Source organism: Centroberyx affinis, unplaced genomic scaffold (genome assembly GCF_046629955.1).
Source record: "Centroberyx affinis isolate AG114_WGS23_722 - 3 ecotype Tasmania unplaced genomic scaffold, CSIRO-AGI_Caff_v1 ptg000074l_1, whole genome shotgun sequence".
Taxonomy (NCBI): domain Eukaryota; kingdom Metazoa; phylum Chordata; class Actinopteri; order Beryciformes; family Berycidae; genus Centroberyx; species Centroberyx affinis.
This window is the reverse complement of record NW_027278784.1, coordinates 277,635-294,564: the sequence shown is the minus strand read 5'-3', so window position 1 is coordinate 294,564 and position 16,930 is coordinate 277,635. Positions and strand designations below refer to the sequence as shown.

General features: G+C 41.8%; 2 protein-coding genes across 2 annotated transcripts; one reads left to right on the top strand and one right to left on the bottom strand.

The window, feature by feature from the left end:
* Nucleotides 1-424: 424 nt before the first annotated feature.
* Nucleotides 425-7,045, bottom strand: tbc1d31 (TBC1 domain family, member 31). Its single transcript, XM_071520984.1, has 9 exons — nucleotides 6,975-7,045; nucleotides 6,021-6,161; nucleotides 5,591-5,706; nucleotides 4,806-4,984; nucleotides 4,061-4,212; nucleotides 2,325-2,484; nucleotides 1,829-2,029; nucleotides 1,454-1,627; nucleotides 425-508 (listed from the first exon to the last, which is right to left on the bottom strand). Exons 1-9 carry the CDS (start codon nucleotides 7,043-7,045, stop codon nucleotides 425-427), a joined length of 1,278 nt encoding a protein of 425 aa, XP_071377085.1.
* A 1,047-nt stretch (nucleotides 7,046-8,092) lies between these two features.
* derl1 (derlin 1) lies at nucleotides 8,093-15,278 on the top strand. Its single transcript, XM_071520950.1, has 8 exons — nucleotides 8,093-8,401; nucleotides 11,714-11,825; nucleotides 11,933-11,997; nucleotides 12,963-12,989; nucleotides 13,385-13,480; nucleotides 13,899-13,951; nucleotides 14,075-14,185; nucleotides 14,547-15,278. Exons 1-8 carry the CDS (start codon nucleotides 8,249-8,251, stop codon nucleotides 14,713-14,715), a joined length of 786 nt encoding a protein of 261 aa, XP_071377051.1. The 5' UTR covers nucleotides 8,093-8,248; the 3' UTR covers nucleotides 14,716-15,278.
* Nucleotides 15,279-16,930: the final 1,652 nt, after the last annotated feature.

Genomic DNA, 16,930 nt, shown 5'->3' with positions numbered 1-16,930 from the left:
CACACACACACACACACGCACACATACACACATTAAACATAAAGAAAGACATGTTTTTTCACCTATCTCTTATTAGCAGCTTTACTGTTGATTACATCTATAAACATGTTATGCACATTTCTAAGATGACAATTTTGGACAAAGATATTTAGAATTGGGTATTGATAAGGATGTGGTCAACACAGCACAAAATAACAAGGAAGGGGGAACAGAATGTGGAAACGGGAAATAAAAACTAATGGGAGTGTTGTGTTTAAAAAGCTTGAAATCCTTATAAAGAAAGAAAGGGGGGAAAACATCACATCCCTTCAGCAAATCCTTAGACAGGTCCTCTGAAAAGCTTTGCATGCAAAAGTACTACATTTGACCTCATTTAGAGTTAAACTAAAGTTTTGAATCTTCCTTTTATGAAAGCAATCTGCCTTTACCTGTATTTAGCAGGATATTCTCCAAAGGCCTTGAGTAGAGCCACCAGTCTCTTCTTATTCAGACCAGCTGGTAGTTCATTCTGTTGAGAGACAGACACAAAACCAAAACTTACACACTCGCTGCATCTAATAGGAGGAAGGAAAACACTTAGTGTGTGTGTCTCTACATATTTAACCGTTGCCATAGTTTACAATCGATGTTCAGAGAACCTTGGTGTTTGTGTGTATGTTTAACTGATATGAGTGTGTCCTAACCAGTGGAGGTTTGTTCAAATTTAACAAGAGTGGAGGAACAGCATTAAATAGGTAGACATGACATAAGCTGTGTTAAGAGGGGGGATGCCACCACCTTTCAGCTCCTCTCAAATCACTACCTTGTCTTATCAAAGTTATTGTAAACTAAAACTAAGACAAAAACTTAAGTTGTTAAAAATCGTTTTTTTTTTTAAATCATTATTGTTGTGGAACTGAAATAAAAAAAACAAAAAAACAAAACTAAAACTACTTGTCTACTTGTAAAAGTAAAATATAACAGAAAATACAGGTAAGAAGGTTTTTCATTTCATTTTTGTTTTGTTTTGTTTATGTGCAGGGTAAAAAAGCAAATTATTTTGGGCAAAATTTTGGGCTATTTTTTCTGAATGCCAATTGAAAAATTCATAAATCCAATTCAGAATTTATGATTTGTATGGTTTGTATTACACAATGCCTGTTGCAAATATATAAAATGCTTGTTCTGAACTCATATCTTTAAAAATAACACCTGTACCGAAATACTAAAAACTAGAGCTGAAACTGAATAAAAACGAAATTAAAACTAAACATTTCTTGAAAAAAAAAAAAAAAAAAAAAGCTAAACCAACTACCACACCCGCACTAAAACTAATTAAAACAAAAAGTGAAACAAAAACGGAAAATTAAATAAATAAAAAACTATAATAACCCTGAGTCCTGAGACCCAGGGGGTGGTCTTTGGACTTTGGCGTATGTGTATGTGTGTGTGTGTGTGTGTGTGTTGGTCCTACCTCTTTGTCTTCTACTGCAGACCCAGCGGGGGGTCTGAGGACCTTGGTCTGCATCCGCCTGCCGGAGGTCTTGGCCGACCTCTGAATGATCTCTGACCTGACCTTGACCTTTAGGTTAGAGGAGTCATGATCAGCCTCACCGCCTGATACTACTGCAACCTGGGGAGGAGGAGGCTGACAGAGGGAGAGAGAGAGAGAGAGAGAGAGAGAGAGAGAGAGAGAGAGAGCTACATGTTAAGATAAAAGTGACAGACACAAATGCAGCTATTATCCATCATCACACACACATGCAGAAACATATACAGCTCAATACCTTATTAGTATATCCATCACCGCCACACACACACACACACACACACACACACACCTCATTACCTTGTTATATTCCTGTGTGAGACTCTGGACACTGTAGACATTGATACTGCCATTATCCATGATGGCCACAACATGGCGTCCATTAGGGCTGACTGTGGCCGAGGTGATGGCATCATCATGGGAGCCCATGTGGAAGAGCAGCTTGCAGGTGTGAATGTTGATGAAGCGCATCACTCCATCCTGACTCAGTACACCCAGAGTCTGCTGAGACAAGATAGGCATTAACACATGTGATGCAGACACTTATGGCAGAACGAATTGAACATGTACAGACAGACATACACACACAACAAAAATGACCGTGACTCAATATATCCTGAGTTTGACAAGACAAACGGCATTAAACACGCCTCAAACTGACACACAGACACACACTCCACTCCACAGCAGGAGAGCAGGAGAGGCGCGATGAGAAGAACAGAAAAAAAAGCCCCCAAACAAACAGAAAGAAAGCCCCAGACAGGCTAAAGGTCCACCAGTCCTACTGTCTGCGTACCTGGCTGGCTCCTCCGTCGAAGCTGTCTGGCAGGAATTCCAGCTGTCTGACGGTTCGGACCTGGGTGGGCATCTGCACCACCCTGACCAGCTGTCTGCTGTCCAGACACCACAGGTGGAGCAGGTTGGAGCGCCCGCCCGCTGCAAGGCTCTTACCATCACTGTCAACAAAAGCCAGTTCTGTCAGTGTTTGGTAAAGCCTTACCAAAGCCTCTTATTACACAGTGTTTGGAGGGTAAGCCGGATGGGAAACCAACTCCAGCCATCAGCCAGATGGTAAATTTGAGCTGTGGCTGGTAATTTGCCTACACAGGAGTTCCATCAACAGAAACAATGCAACTACTAACCAGCTGCCAGACATTTTAATGAAACCAACAATAACATTTCCTCCTTTTTCACAGGTACAGATTAAAACAAAGAGGCGGTAATGTTGACCACATTAAAACACATTTTATCTGATTTTATTCCCAGAGGGCATGAATGAGGATTTTACAATCAAAGAGTTCCTGTGGCGTTTTATTGAGTCTCTGTGCCTTTGTTCCCTCTGTTTTTGACTCCAATCTGCCAGTGGGAACCTGTGGAGCTGCAACTATATAGGTTGGATGAGAAAGGTCTTTACCAAGCTGCTGTAACTTGCAGGTAACAAATGGGAGTGCTTGCGGTTTGCCACATGACCACATCCTCTTTTCTCAACCTCCCTTTTCTATGGCTCAATGAGGCTGTTTGTGTCTGTAATTTACTGGCTGATAAATCCATTGTCTCTAATTCTACTGATTGATTTTATTGTGTTTTTGTGTACGTATGCTTTTGAGTTAATTGTTTTACAAACCCTGATGAAGGCCATGTGCCCAAATGTGCCAGTTCTAAAATAAATATTTGTTCTCAGTACTGCTGGAATTTTCTCTTACACATGTTTGCCTACTGTAGCAGCCAAATTGGCTAATGCATTTTTTGAATCCACCTGTGTGTTTCCTGTCCATATAGTCCTAATAGTAACAGTAGATCCTAATAGTAAGGGTCTTACCATCACTGTCAAGTCATTTCATCTTACGTATATTACTGGGTAGTATAGGTCTTACTGTCAATGGCCAGATACAGTCACACATGTTTGTCAGAAAGTGCTTGATTTCTCTTGACTTTTCTTTTTAAAAAGATGTAAGACAAAACAACTAGATGCCACAGGTGGAGCAGGTTGACCCGCAGCAGATGAGGTCTTACCATCACTGTTAATGACAGTCAAACATTTATACTGTTCATGTTATAGTAAGTTGCTATTAATTTACTAGAGTCGATGGGGTGAGTCAGGAGAAGAGCAGATATGAAGAGGAACACAACAAAAGAAATACAGTGAAGACGTACATAGTTGGTTAGCTGGTTATTTATCTGGTAGTGATCTAGAACTTTTTCATATCAAGGACCCCTAATTTAGTCCACATTTGGGCCTCGGACCCCCATTTGATGAGATTTTGTGTCTCTGACCCAAATATGCAAATATTTTTATTGTTAGATATGATTTTGTCCAGAATTCTATCTGTATTGTAGGTAGAGAGATAGCAGAGAAACTATGATCAAAACAGTCATTCTTCTACATTTTCTAATTGTGTTAACTTCTTGTAAATGAAATAATGCTGAAGTTTAACAATTCATCAATTTGCCTGTGGACCCCCTGGAACCCCCTCAAGGACTCCTGGTGGTCCCCGGACCCCACGTTGAGAAACACTGATCTAGAAGACCCACCGTGTGACAGCAAAGGCCTTGTAGTAGATCCTGGGCCCACTCTCAGGGACAGGTAGTTGGTATTTGCAGAACAGCGTGTCGCTCTCCCAAGCAAAGATGGAGTCATCGCTGAAACAGCTGAGGATGGTGTTACTGAGGGGCAGGAAAAACACCTGAAAAACACAAACCATGACATGTCATGTTGCCATGACGATGAAAACAACAACGACAACAATGTAAATAACTCTGTGTATTCCTTTAGTTTAAATGGATCTTTTAACTGGGGTTTTACACTCTGTATGCCATGTGACTGTTGAGTTTCTACCATAAATCTGATATAGAGTCGGAACGTAAATTGATTCTATCATGATTATCTGTCCGTGAATATAACCTCTGTATGCCAACAGAATATTATTAAAGAGTTTTGTTCCAAAATCAGATATGGACCATTTGAAAATGCTGACACCTACTCTCACAAAATTAAAACAAATTATGGTATCCTTTTCAGAGGATGGTAGCTAAATTAAATCCTTAGTTGACAAAATGACACTTTTACAAACTGAATTCTCTGTATTCTAGAAGGAGTGAACGATGAACTGCATAAAAAGACTAATTGTAAATTAACGTTTTTTTTTCTTCAAAATGGATGTATAGTGTTTTGGAAACTCTTCACTCACAAATCTGAATAAAGTTAAAATGCAGGCAATTATCATTATCTTACCATGCATGTAGTAGTAACTAGCTGGTAGTACATCTGCTTCCTTACCCTTTGTATGCCAACAGACTGTCTGATATTGAGCTTCCTCTTCCTCTGGAAGGAGTCCAGGTCCCAGAGCTGGGCTGTGTCTGAGGAGGTGGTGATGGCGTAGCGGCCTGAACTGTGGACAGAGATAGATGAAACCGCTCCCTCGTGACCGCGCATCCAACTGACTAGCTGCTTTGTGTCTGTTAAAAAAAAAATGAGGACAGAACAGAAGAGCACAGCTCAGTTTATTTATAGGTAATTTATTGTGCATTTATTGTGCTGTGCAGTCAGGGGAGTCAGAGGTGGTGATTGTGCAGCAGCCTGAGCAGTGGACAGAAACGGACGACACCCCCCCCCATGGCTCAGCATCAAACTGACCAGTAGCTTGTTGTCTGAGAGAAACAGATAATATTGACTAATGAGTGATTGGAGGAAGTGCTCCCATCAAATTATTGTTAAGAATATAATTAGGACAAAACAAGAGAGCATTATCAAATGGCAGAAAGATTGCCTTCCGCCAGGAAGCACCACACAGTTACAATGTCATCTGTGGGAAGACAATGAAGATGAGTAGAAACAGTAACAGTAAGTCAAAAAGCAGGTACTACCGGGGGATGCACCCCATGTTATTCAGAATCTTTATTGTAGCTCTCTGACCTGAATAATTTGTCTAAGAAAACACATTTTGGAGCTTAGGCTAATTAATTTGAAAGATATTGCAGTGTGTGTCAAAGTGGTGTGTAGTTCAAATGAAACTCCTTTTGAGAGAAAAGGTCTGTCTGTCTGTGTAGAAGTATCCGTCCTACCTTTGTCAAAGCATTTGATGGAGTAGTCAGCCAGGGCCACGAGGAACTCTGTGGTCCTGCGGAGGTTGAATGCTAGAGCAGTGCAGGCCTGACCGGTCTTCTGCACCAGACGGAACCTGTGCCAGGAAAGAGGTAAAGTAAAACAAAAGGTCAGATCGATGAGAAAACCTGCTGAGTTTGACGGGCAGGGCAGGTCAATTACAGACAAGGCTCTGCACTAAATGGAATGAGTCCAGGGGGGAGCGGAGGCATTTCAGGACAATATGGCTTGACTAGCAGTGAGTGGATCATAGTTGTGATAATGTCTGAATTCACAATAGATCCAACTCTGGCCAGAACATTTTAAAATGCATGAATCCAAGCAAAAGACCAAAAAACAAATCAACACCAACAACATTGGACATTGTTTTGGGGGTGTACAATAACTGACCTGTTTCTACTGATGTCAAAGACGTAGATGTTGCCATGGTAATCTCCAGCCAGGAAGGAATCTCCGGTGGTGTCAAAGGTCACATGGAGGAAACGCACTGTCTTGGCCTGTTGAGCACTGCGGACCACTGTCACCAAGATACTGAGAAAGACAAACAACACACATTAAAAGGGAAACTACACACACATACTATTTTTTCAGCTGAAAATCAAGATGTTTGCGTGAATCACAGCTGCTCTCTAGTGGTTAAAATTTACCCAGGGAATATTTGCTGAGCGAACATGCTGTTTTCCCACAACAGATCAAACACACTTGGCTGCCGCTCAGTGCTCAGTTGGGTGCAGCTGCAGAAGCGCTTTACTTACTAGCATCTCCACAAAGGAAGGCCATTACTTAAACATTTTCCCTGCCCAGATTTCCCCAGTCGTTCTGGGGATTCAAACTGACAACCTTCTGGTCACTTACCCACTTCTTCCCACTTTGGGAACCCTTGAGGGGGTTCCCAGAAAAACATGAGGAATTGTTTTATTTTGGTTAATATTTCATTCATGTGAGGTTAGTACGTTAAGAGAATGACTTTTCGGATCAGAGATTTCACTTTCCCCACCTTTATCTGCCCACCCAGACTATAGGCAGTTATGTAGCAAACTAACCAATGGTGGATCCCTGGGACAAATTGGGAGTCTATACTGTGTATCTATGATGGGGTCGTTGACATGAAAAGGTTTGGGATCAATAAAGACTGACAAGCGCAACAAGTGTGTGTTGTGTTGACTGAACGTACGACCTGCTAGCAATCGGCTATAAGATGTTTTAAACTCAAAATTATATGTCATAAACAGATTTTACACAATCCAGGTAAACCACAGTACTCAAGAGAGGCAATGACAATAACAACATCAGGTGCACATGAAAGCTGCTCAGGCAGTAACTTAACATTGATTTCACACCTACCCTTTGCCTGGTGCTGGTTTTCGATGCCAGACTTTCCCCTCCTCTTTGTTTCCTATGTCTGTCACCTGCATTTTTCAACACGGCTGTAGAGACTGAGACAATAAAATAGAGGATGATCTCCCTACAGATTAGGAGATCAGTAAGGGGGCTAGCTAATGTTTGCTAGCCAGCTAATCTCTCCCTCGGCAGCCTATCGTGTGGCGGAGTGAACAGCGCGAAATTTGAAAGAACAACTTATACTTTGCGGCGTGAGAACCCCCAGAAAACACCGACAAAAGTTCAGCATCATTCTTTGTTACTCCGAAAACCACAAATTCTCGTAAAATTCAACAAACAAACATGACGTTAATATCTCTCTTCTGTTAAAAGTTCGGCAGAGATTTTTTCATTTGTTTTCAAGGCGGTTATTTTGTCGCATAAGGAGTACGTAGGCAGGTAAATAGAGCTGTGCATTGTGGGAGCTGTAGTTCGAGATACCTGATACCTCACAGATACCTGTGATTCAGCGAGAATTTAGGACTAAACACTATGTTGATTCCTCACAAAAGCCACTTTTATTACAGCCGTTATATATATGCAGATCGCCATAATCATCCAGTTGGTATGAACATTTTCAGTAAAGTTGCACACTGTTACACCATCATCTACTGATACGCCCCTTTCTGTTGCTGGCTGCCTCTGGATGGTTGACTCGGTGCCTGTGAAAATTTGACAGGAAGTAAGCAAAGCAAGGCTAAAACATGTCAAGTAAAACGACATCCGGTTCTAAGATTTTCCTTCAAACTAAGAGCGTGACATAATTCAGTTCTCCCTCGGAAAGGAGAGGTCCCGTTGAATCTCAATGGGACGTCCTGGTAAAATAAAGGCTAATTAAATAAATCGACTTTCCTAAAACAACGTTTTTCTAAAGCCGTGAAGCCAACAAATTGGCCAGATGTATAAACTGTGAAAAGCCCTTCAACATTGTTTTTGCACTTTGAAATATAATCTGTAAATTGATATCATCTGTAAGTTTGTCGCATACTTGCCAAAATAAAGGCATACTTGCCTTTATTTTGAAAATACTTAACCAGAAGTAACTGCGATATTCTCGGGAACATGAGATTGTTTAGATGGAGAGCTAGCTTCCTGTGATTAGCCACGTCATGTAAAGTTAGCAGTGGAGCAGTTCTGAAATCATAGCATCGGGAGGTCGCAGTTGTTTGTAAATTACTAAATTTTTAGAGGGGGACTTCTACTTCACAGCTATCACACAGCTGAGATCATATGGAAAGATGTCAGATATCGGGGACTGGTTCAAAAGCATCCCCTTCATCACCCGGTATTGGTTTGCTGGGTCGATTGCTGTTCCCTTGATTGGGAAACTGGGATTGATTAGTCCTATGTACCTTGTACTATGGCCGGAATATTTCTTCCACAAATTTCAAGTAAGTTTTGTTTAGCTGTATTGGTTTGTGTCGGTTGGAATTGTATGTGTGGTTGTTGTGTTTTTGATAGCCTAGCTTAGCAGGTGGCTAGCAAGGCTCACGCAGGCCTTTGTCGTGTACATTAACAGCCAATCAGAAAGCGAGGAGCAAGAACCAAGGTTAGCACTTCCGGATTCTGTCAAAATGCTAAGACAAATGTGTTTTTGTAAGTTTAGTTAAGTAAGAACTAACTACAGCAGCTACACCAACATATCAGTTTAAACGCTGTAGATGTTAACGTGACCGAAACGTGTAATGTCTAAGTATTTGGTCGCATTAACTTAAGGCTTTTAGTTTTCAGCAGCTCGTGTTCCTGTTGTGCAGGCCACCAGGCGGTGACAGTATTTTGGGAACACACACACAGCTGACATACAGGGTTGGCTACTAAAACTGTACCCAGCTACTCTCTCTCTAATGCTAAATGAAACAGAGCTGCCCCTGTAATATTTCCAACCTGCCAGCCAATAAGCTGTCGTGACAGCTACAATATGGCTGCCCTGCTATCTCAGAGAAACACAGGCAGTGCTCGATTTGATATGATTTAGCACATCATGTTATAACTGTATTTACTGGGAGTTGTTACATTTTGCAGCCTGGCACCCAAATAAGAAATTCAGCTTCGCTATGTGACCCAGACTCATGAATATGTTATTTATCTAGTTGTGATTCAGACTCATCATTCTAGAGGGTCTGTAGGAGGAGAGATAACAGTGAATATGTTATCATTCCTATGCAACATATTATTGTGCTGATTTATAGCATTTATATTGAAATACAGCCATTCTTTATTTTAGTGTCAACCTCCTGAATCTCCCTCAGAGACCCTTCAGGTGAACTCCATTTCTGAGAACCTTTGATTCAGAATATCTGTCACTGCCTACTCTCTCTCTAGTGATAAATAAAAAGGAGCTCCTATCCTGTTTAGGTTCCAGCAGGCCTGTCAGTACAGCAGTAGGCTGTCCTGACAGCATCACTGTATCTGCCCCGCTGTCACAGACCAGCACAGGAGAGACAGAGCACACAGGGCCGCCTTTTCAAACCAGCTATGGGTGTCAGCTCAGCTCACTTTCAGTTCAGTCCATTCAGGAAGTGGCACTTTTTTCAAGATGCAAATACTGAAAAACTGTAGACATCTGGCGGTCATATCCAATCTATTTAGAAATAATTGAGCAATTGAGAATGAGTAGCTGTTTACATTTTGATTGGATTTAAAGTGAATAAGTTAATTGACCTGAAATAATAAACTATGTCTCTAGCTATAACCTAAATTGCTATTATTCTCTGCCTCAGCCCGCCCAAGGTTTCTTCCAAGTTTTTCCTACTAGGTTTTTCTTGGGAGTTTTTCCTTGTGTGCATTTAGGGTCTAAGGCTGGGGGTGCCAGGTAGGTTAGGCTAGATTGTTTGTCTTGCTAAAATCTCCTCTTGTCTACCTTGTGCTTTTCGCTATGCTTGTCCTATATCTTTCTGTTCACCACTGATTTTGTTTAGTTAGACCGAGCTAGGCTCATTCTCTGTAAAGTCCTCTGAGACATACTTGTGATAGAAGGCTGTATAAATAAACAAACTTGAACTTGAACTTGACACAGTATTGCAATTGCGATTTAAACTGTGATTCATATAATCACAAGTTTTTCTTGTAATTGTTTTAGAAGTTTATAATTGTTTAAAGAAAAGTGAATTTGTGTCAGTATGCAGAATTTACTGAGTGTGAGTAAGATGAAAGGTTTTGATTCATGGACCAAAGATTACCTGGAGCTCTAAAACACCTTGTTCAGAAATTCATTTTGGACGCCCCTCTCTCTTCATACTGCGATTTTTTTTTTTTCTTGATTAATTGTTCAGCTCTACTAGGCAGAGTAAGTTATTTTCAAGTTCAACACCAGGAACATATATAATTGTAATCTGACAATTTTCCCTTTTAAATAGTGGGAATGCATTTCATAATTTAACAAGGATGATGCCGCCTCATTTCATCACCCCCCCAAATCATCCCTTGAAGGTTTTATTGACTCTACCTCAGCTACCATGAATCAAAATGCTCTTTGTATTTGATTGGGGGTTAATGGAGATTGTCCCGGGATGACAACTAGACTTACAAGTGCCACTTTGTGAGTGCTCAGAGTTATCAAATGTAAAAAGCATGTGATAAGAGGCCTTGTATGTGGCACCATCACATGACTATGTTAAAAGTCTGGCACCACTCACAAACACAGCTATGTTGATGCCTTCTCTGCCTGAAAATGATTTTGATCACACACCCACAGTAGCCTGGTGATAAATGCTACACATCAGCCTATTCTCAGCCTTTTATTCTAACTGCAGTTAAATGATTCATATGCATTTTATTCCCATATAATTCCCTCAGCTGATCCATGTGTCTGTTTATTTAGGCTTGATGAACAAATTGTTTATGTTGCTTAGGAACAACAGTATTACAATATTTGACAATACAATACAATAGGACACACTTCCACCGAGGCCAAGAGCTCTGAGTTGGAAAATAACTGACAATGAATGCATTACATAAACCTTTATTGGACAGCAGATGTCCTCCTTGAGACTGTGTGTCGAGCTGCACTGTTTTGTCAAATGAGCTGATGTTTTTTGTGTAGCCCATCAGCACAAGAAATCCTTAACTTGTATTATTCCTGCCCCCAGCAGGACTCTGATCTCCTTCCCTTCTTTCATCACAGCTGTTTGTCTTTGACTCCCTTGGCCATAGACCTGAGCTGATATATGCTGTGTGTAGTGCAGTTAAACATCCTTAGACTGAATTGACCTTTTGGCTTATTTGATGTATGTTTGAGATCTGGAGGTCGGTGGCATCGACTCACTACGTCCCACTAGGCCTTGGTCCTCAGCCTTCAGCCTAGTCTCAGTCTGTGCCTACCTTAGTCTCTAGGCTACATAGACTACACTACACTGCCAAGCTGTATGTCTTTCTCTGTGTTGTGTTTTAGATCTGGTGACTGATGAAATGCACTAGAGGTTGTATCTCCCCCTGTTGTATCTTTATATGCACAGTTTTTCTGTTTGCGTATGATTTCATATTTGGAGACCAGTGATGTCCACTCTGTGACTCCTAGTGGACTCTTATTATTTTAAACCTATAGTCCGACTATAAACTATTATATGACGCTTTGTGAAGGCATTACTCAAACTGTTTGTTTCAGATCTGGAGGCCAGTGGCATCCACCTTGTGTTTCCCAGTAAGCCATCTATACATTACATATTGTAAGACTATGCAACAAATGTCTCTTGTGTTTGTTTCAGCTCTGGAGACCAGTGACTTCCACCCTGTATTTCCCAGTCGGTCCTGGCACTGGGTTTCTGTACCTGGTCAACCTGTATTTCCTCTATCAGTACTCCACTAGGCTAGAGACAGGTGAGGCTACTGTCGGCTGTGACCTCTGTGGTTTACACTCATACACTCACATACATTGGAGGCTTATCATACCGTTTTTTTCATTCTTGCTTCATTTTGTTTTCCAGGGGCGTTCGATGGCAGACCGGCAGACTATGTCTTCATGCTCCTCTTCAACTGGCTCTGCATTGTTGTATCCTCCTCAACCCTACATCCTTATTTTCATTGCCGGTCTACACCGCTGACCAGCGCCTTAAAATCCCAAACTCTTTAAACCTTCCATTTAAGCCGCTGGCATGCTGTGTTATTATCTACTTAGATCATCCCTTAATCATTCAAGTTTACAACTCTGTTAGCTTCTCTTCCTCTCTACCTTTCACTCTCCTTCTCTACTGCTCTCTTTACCCCTCTATAGCTCCTTTCCCTCTCTCTCTCTGTTTCTCTCTCTCTGCAGCAGTGTGCCATGTCAGGGTGGCACTATGCCAGTGGCCCAGTGGCATTCTACCCCTGCAGAGCAGAGCAACCTAATCTAGGTCACATACAGCACCAGCAGTGCAGACCAGCCCACATCTGAACACTCAGTCTTTTCTGGGTTGTCATTGAGTTCAGTTCTGATCACCAACTCACCTGCATTTTCACATAAATTGGATTTCAGATAAACTTGGAAGTGTCTTTTATTCTTTCAAGACAGATTTGTGAAAATCCTATAGTCTTTCCACCTAAATTGGACCATGTGTTCAATATTTCTTTTTTCAGTTGTTCAGTTTTGGTTTCAGTTTGCAAATTAAATCCCATACACAGGTGACTAGGCAGTTTTTGTTACCCGAGGCAAGTTGTTGAGAAGATACTCGTATTTGCAGCCACAGCCTCGGGGAGCAGTCGCACGGAAGGGAGGTTACACACACATGCACACACTAGCACTCTTTGATCTACCAAGGTCAAATGCTTTGCTCAAGGGAACTTTGATGGTGGGGAGGAGGCAGAGGGGCAGGTGGGAGGGGAGAGGGGCAGTTCACTCCCACTCCCCCCCTCAGGTTTTCACAGCCTGTGTGGGGTTTTGAACTGGCGACCTTCCAGTCACCAGCCTCTCTAATCTTCGGGCTCCAGCTGTGATCGTATTGAGCCATGATGTTGTTGTCCTTGACTCTGTCGCTGTAGATAACTGGGCTCATGATGGACATGCAGGTGAGAATCCTCCTCTCCCTGTTTTCTCTACATTCATGCAGCAGTGGAAGGCCACCACAGCATCAACATTACCAACACTGCCAGAGATTATGGGAAATTGAAAAGAAATACACAGTTATTCTCAGTTTCCCACGCAAACAAAGCATAGGGCAAAGGGTTCCAATTAACACTTTTATGATAGTTAAGTATTCAAAAAGGAATAACTTTGACTCCAACATGCACAAGATCAAAACTGGGTGCAAAACGGCTTGATGTAACCAAAACCTAAATTACCCAAAACCACCAATGCTGTAAAGATGATAGGAAAACCCCCTCTTGTCTTGTTGGTTTGTCTGGACTTGTGTTGTTGTTAAGGTGTGTTATTTTTAATTGATTCATATTGTTATTGTTTCCAGTTGCTGATGATCCCGTTGATCATGTCAGTTTTGTATGTCTGGGCTCAACTCAACAGAGACATGATTGTGTCCTTCTGGTTCGGAACACGATTTAAGGTACCGGACATTTTACCTCTTAACACTCATGTTATTACTCATAGTACAACATTTCTATCTGGTATGCAACAATATTCAAGGTACCCAACATTTCACCATTAGCACTGATATTAGTACACATAATACAATATATTTATCTGCGATGGAACATGATTCATGGTACTTACCATAAGTGTCATTCTCCATCAAAAATGAATAATCGAAGAGAATTTCCATACAGGGATCAATAAAGTTAGTATTACTATTTATTAACAAGACTTAATGTGTGTGATCTAAGATGAGAACTCCATGTTCTCACCATGTTATATTACTTTGTTAACTTGAATGTAAAACTTATCACCGTTATGATTCATTCATCATGAAGATAATCATAATATTCCTAATCATGGTGTTATTCATTGTATGTTCTGTTTCCTAGGCGTGTTATCTACCCTGGGTCATCCTGGGTTTCAACTACATCATCGGAGGCTCGTAAGTAACTCCTCCCTCTGAAATTCAATTAGTGGAATTAAACGTTGGATTGCATAATGTTCTCTGTGTGAGCTTCAATGAGTCAGTCTAACAGTCAGTCTTCTCCACTGTGTTATTGTCCAGTGTGGTGAACGAACTGATAGGGAACCTGGTGGGTCACCTCTACTTCTTCCTGATGTTCAAATACCCCATGGACCTGGGAGGACGCTCCTTCCTCTCCACGCCAGAGTTCCTGTAAGTGTGTGTGTGTGTGTGTGTGTGTGTGTGTGTGTGTGTGTGTGTGTGTGTACGCACCGTATACAATCACCTGGCTCCTATACCGTGAGCTTTGAATTGATAGGGGGAAGGGGGGGTTGCAGTGCACAATAAGAACAATTTGAGGGTGAAACTGGCTTAACTTCAATAAACAGTACTTCTACATTTTCCCTAATAGCATAAGAATAGTGGCTTGGTCATCTGCTTGCAAGGTAGTGCTCTGGAGAATCCTTTTCGTTTTCAGTAATGCTGTTTAATACCGCCCCTCTCCTCTCTCCTCTCCTCTCCTCTCCTCTCCTCTCCTCTCCTCTCCTCTCTTCTCCTCTCCTCTCCTCTCCAGGTATCGGTTCCTCCCCAACAGGAGGGGAGGGGTGTCGGGCTTCGGAGTCCCTCCCACCAGGAGACCAGCTCCCCAGGAGCAGGCAGGAGGAGGTGGGGGAGGAGGAGGAGGAGGGGGAGGAGGAGGGCGTCACAACTGGGGCCAGGGCTTCCGTCTGGGGGATGACTGAGAGGAGAAAAGAGGAGCGGGGTTCTCCCTCCTCCCCCCCTTGTTCCCACCACAAAGGGGTGTGCAATTGATGTTCCGAGTTAAAATGCTTGCTTCTTCACATTCTCCCTTGTTCTTGTTTGAGGGATATGCTCAATTGTATGGTCCCTAAGTACAGAGGAAGTATTCATGTTGCAGTGTGTTACATGTCAGGGACTGTGCAGCCTGGGGACATGCACCTGTACCGGCAGGGATGTGATCAAGAAAAAAATAACAAAAACAAAACCAAAAAAAACAGGAAAATGGAAGTATCTGTTGTAATATCTGTTGTGTGTTGAAAAAAGACTGAAATCCTGAAGAGAAAACATGAAACTGGCATCCAGGTTTATTCGTAAAGGAAGCAATGGGAGGGAATTTGAGGAAGCACGCATTTTAACCAAGACAGCAGCGTACACCAGGACTCAGACTCTGGCTATAGGCTCTACTCACCAAGTAGAGGCAGCTTCTACTACTACTACTACTGCGGATGTGTCCATGTAAGGCAGACAGGAGAAAACGAGAATAAACAGATTTTATATGATGATTCTCAAGCTCCCCCTTCCTCCTTTCCCTCCTTTTTGTTCTCTTCTTTTTCCCCTCCTCCTCCTCTCCACACCCTGCCAATGGACTGTCAAGACGAGAGATGTTGCAGCTGCAGACCAAGCACGTTGTTGATTTCGTTGGTTCTTGTGTTCTGGTGCGCTCTTTCTCCTCCCTCCTTCCTCCTCTCTTTCTCTGTGTGATGCCATATCAGATTACATTGTAATTACCAACTTGCTGGGAGCGCGCTGTTGAAACAGCCAGCCAGCCATCAGCAGAACATAGATGAGGCTATTTAGAGAGCATTGTTTCTAGGTCTGGATTCAAAAAGAGCTGTTTCTTAATCATTTGTGCCACAGACCTGATCTTAGTCTTGTCATGATCTGATCTTAACCACAGTTAGGTGAAAATGGGATTTTGCTGTTCATTTGTAAATATATCAGTTGTTTCTTGAAAGGATGAGGGAGTCTGGGTGCGTAATTGTCTTATTATCCCCGTTTCCTTAATACAACACCAAGGCATCTGGAAAAAGCAGCAGTTCTCAACCTTCTTAATCGCCACAATGCCAGTTAGACGCAGAATACCAAGACACTCCGGTTATTCCTGTTTGGAAATATCCCGTAAATCCCAGTATGATAATACAAGAGTGTGAATATAATAAAATGTAAAGAGCTTTAGGCCAAGCAGTAAAGTGCACTATCTTTGAATGGCAGAAACTATGATTTCATTAGACCTTAATGGAGTTAATTTAATTTGTTTGACACCGATTTTCTTAATTTTGAACAAAACCTCAAGGTACAGGAGAGCTCACCCGATCACACACCAGCGTGTCGTGGCACACCGGTTGAGAATCACTGTGACAATACATTAAAAACCTTTTTGCTACACACACAACTCGCCTCTACTCTCCACAGTGTATCTGCAGCTCATTGGGCTTGTGATGTAAATGTCTTCTGATGACGACACTGCTGTGATTCTCAGTTTTGGTCGAATTCTTAAACTGCGTATGAAAAATGTACACATAAACATACAAAACAGAATTGTTGTGTTATGTGATCAGAAACAAGTCAAGCTGAAGTTGTGTTGTGTGATGATGATCAATAACTTGCTCTTATCAGCAGTGCCGTTCATAAGGCTGCTAGGAAATCAGTGTTGGGTGTCAGACAATGCAGCCAGCTCAATGATTGTTGAAAGCTACATTTACACAGGAACAGAAAAACTGTTTTTGGCCTCTTGTTGTACTGGAGAAAGAAAATCTGTTTCAATATTTAATGTAATCTCGCAATGGGACTCCACTGTTTTGGACTTCTGGCCTTCATTGTTGTCGGAGGCCTGAACCGGTTCTGTCTGTCAAATAACTGAAAAGAACAGCTACTGCACACCTGGCTTAAAGCCTTCGAGACAGATGCAAAGGGATTAATGGAGCCAGGCTTAGACAAATAGGAAAAGTCAAAAAAATGCATGCGTTTCGGTCTATAAGACTTTCTTCTAGACCAAAACGCATGCATTTTCATTTGGAATAAAGCAATTCTTGCAAGTTATGGCAGTGTGCAGGACTTGTTTTCCTATTTGTCAGATAATTATTACAGTATATTTTTTTGTTGAATGCAATCCCACTCCTTTGAATAGGAATTCTGCATATCGATAATGCACTGATA

Bases quoted from the DNA above. Each gene is read 5' to 3' on its own strand.
- tbc1d31 (XM_071520984.1), bottom strand. From the start codon at position 7,045: ATGCAGGTGACAGACATAGGAAACAAAGAGGAGGGGAAAGTCTGGCAT. The intron at 6,162-6,974 runs GTAGGTGTGAAA...TGTCTTTCTCAG, and splicing joins AAACCAGCACCAGGCAAAGG to TATCTTGGTGACAGTGGTCC. The intron at 2,030-2,324 runs GTACGCAGACAG...TTGTCTCAGCAG, and splicing joins TCGACGGAGGAGCCAGCCAG to ACTCTGGGTGTACTGAGTCA.
- derl1 (XM_071520950.1), top strand. From the start codon at position 8,249: ATGTCAGATATCGGGGACTGGTTCAAAAGCATCCCCTTCATCACCCGG. The intron at 11,826-11,932 runs GTGAGGCTACTG...TTTGTTTTCCAG, and splicing joins CTCCACTAGGCTAGAGACAG to GGGCGTTCGATGGCAGACCG. The intron at 13,481-13,898 runs GTACCGGACATT...TCTGTTTCCTAG, and splicing joins GGTTCGGAACACGATTTAAG to GCGTGTTATCTACCCTGGGT.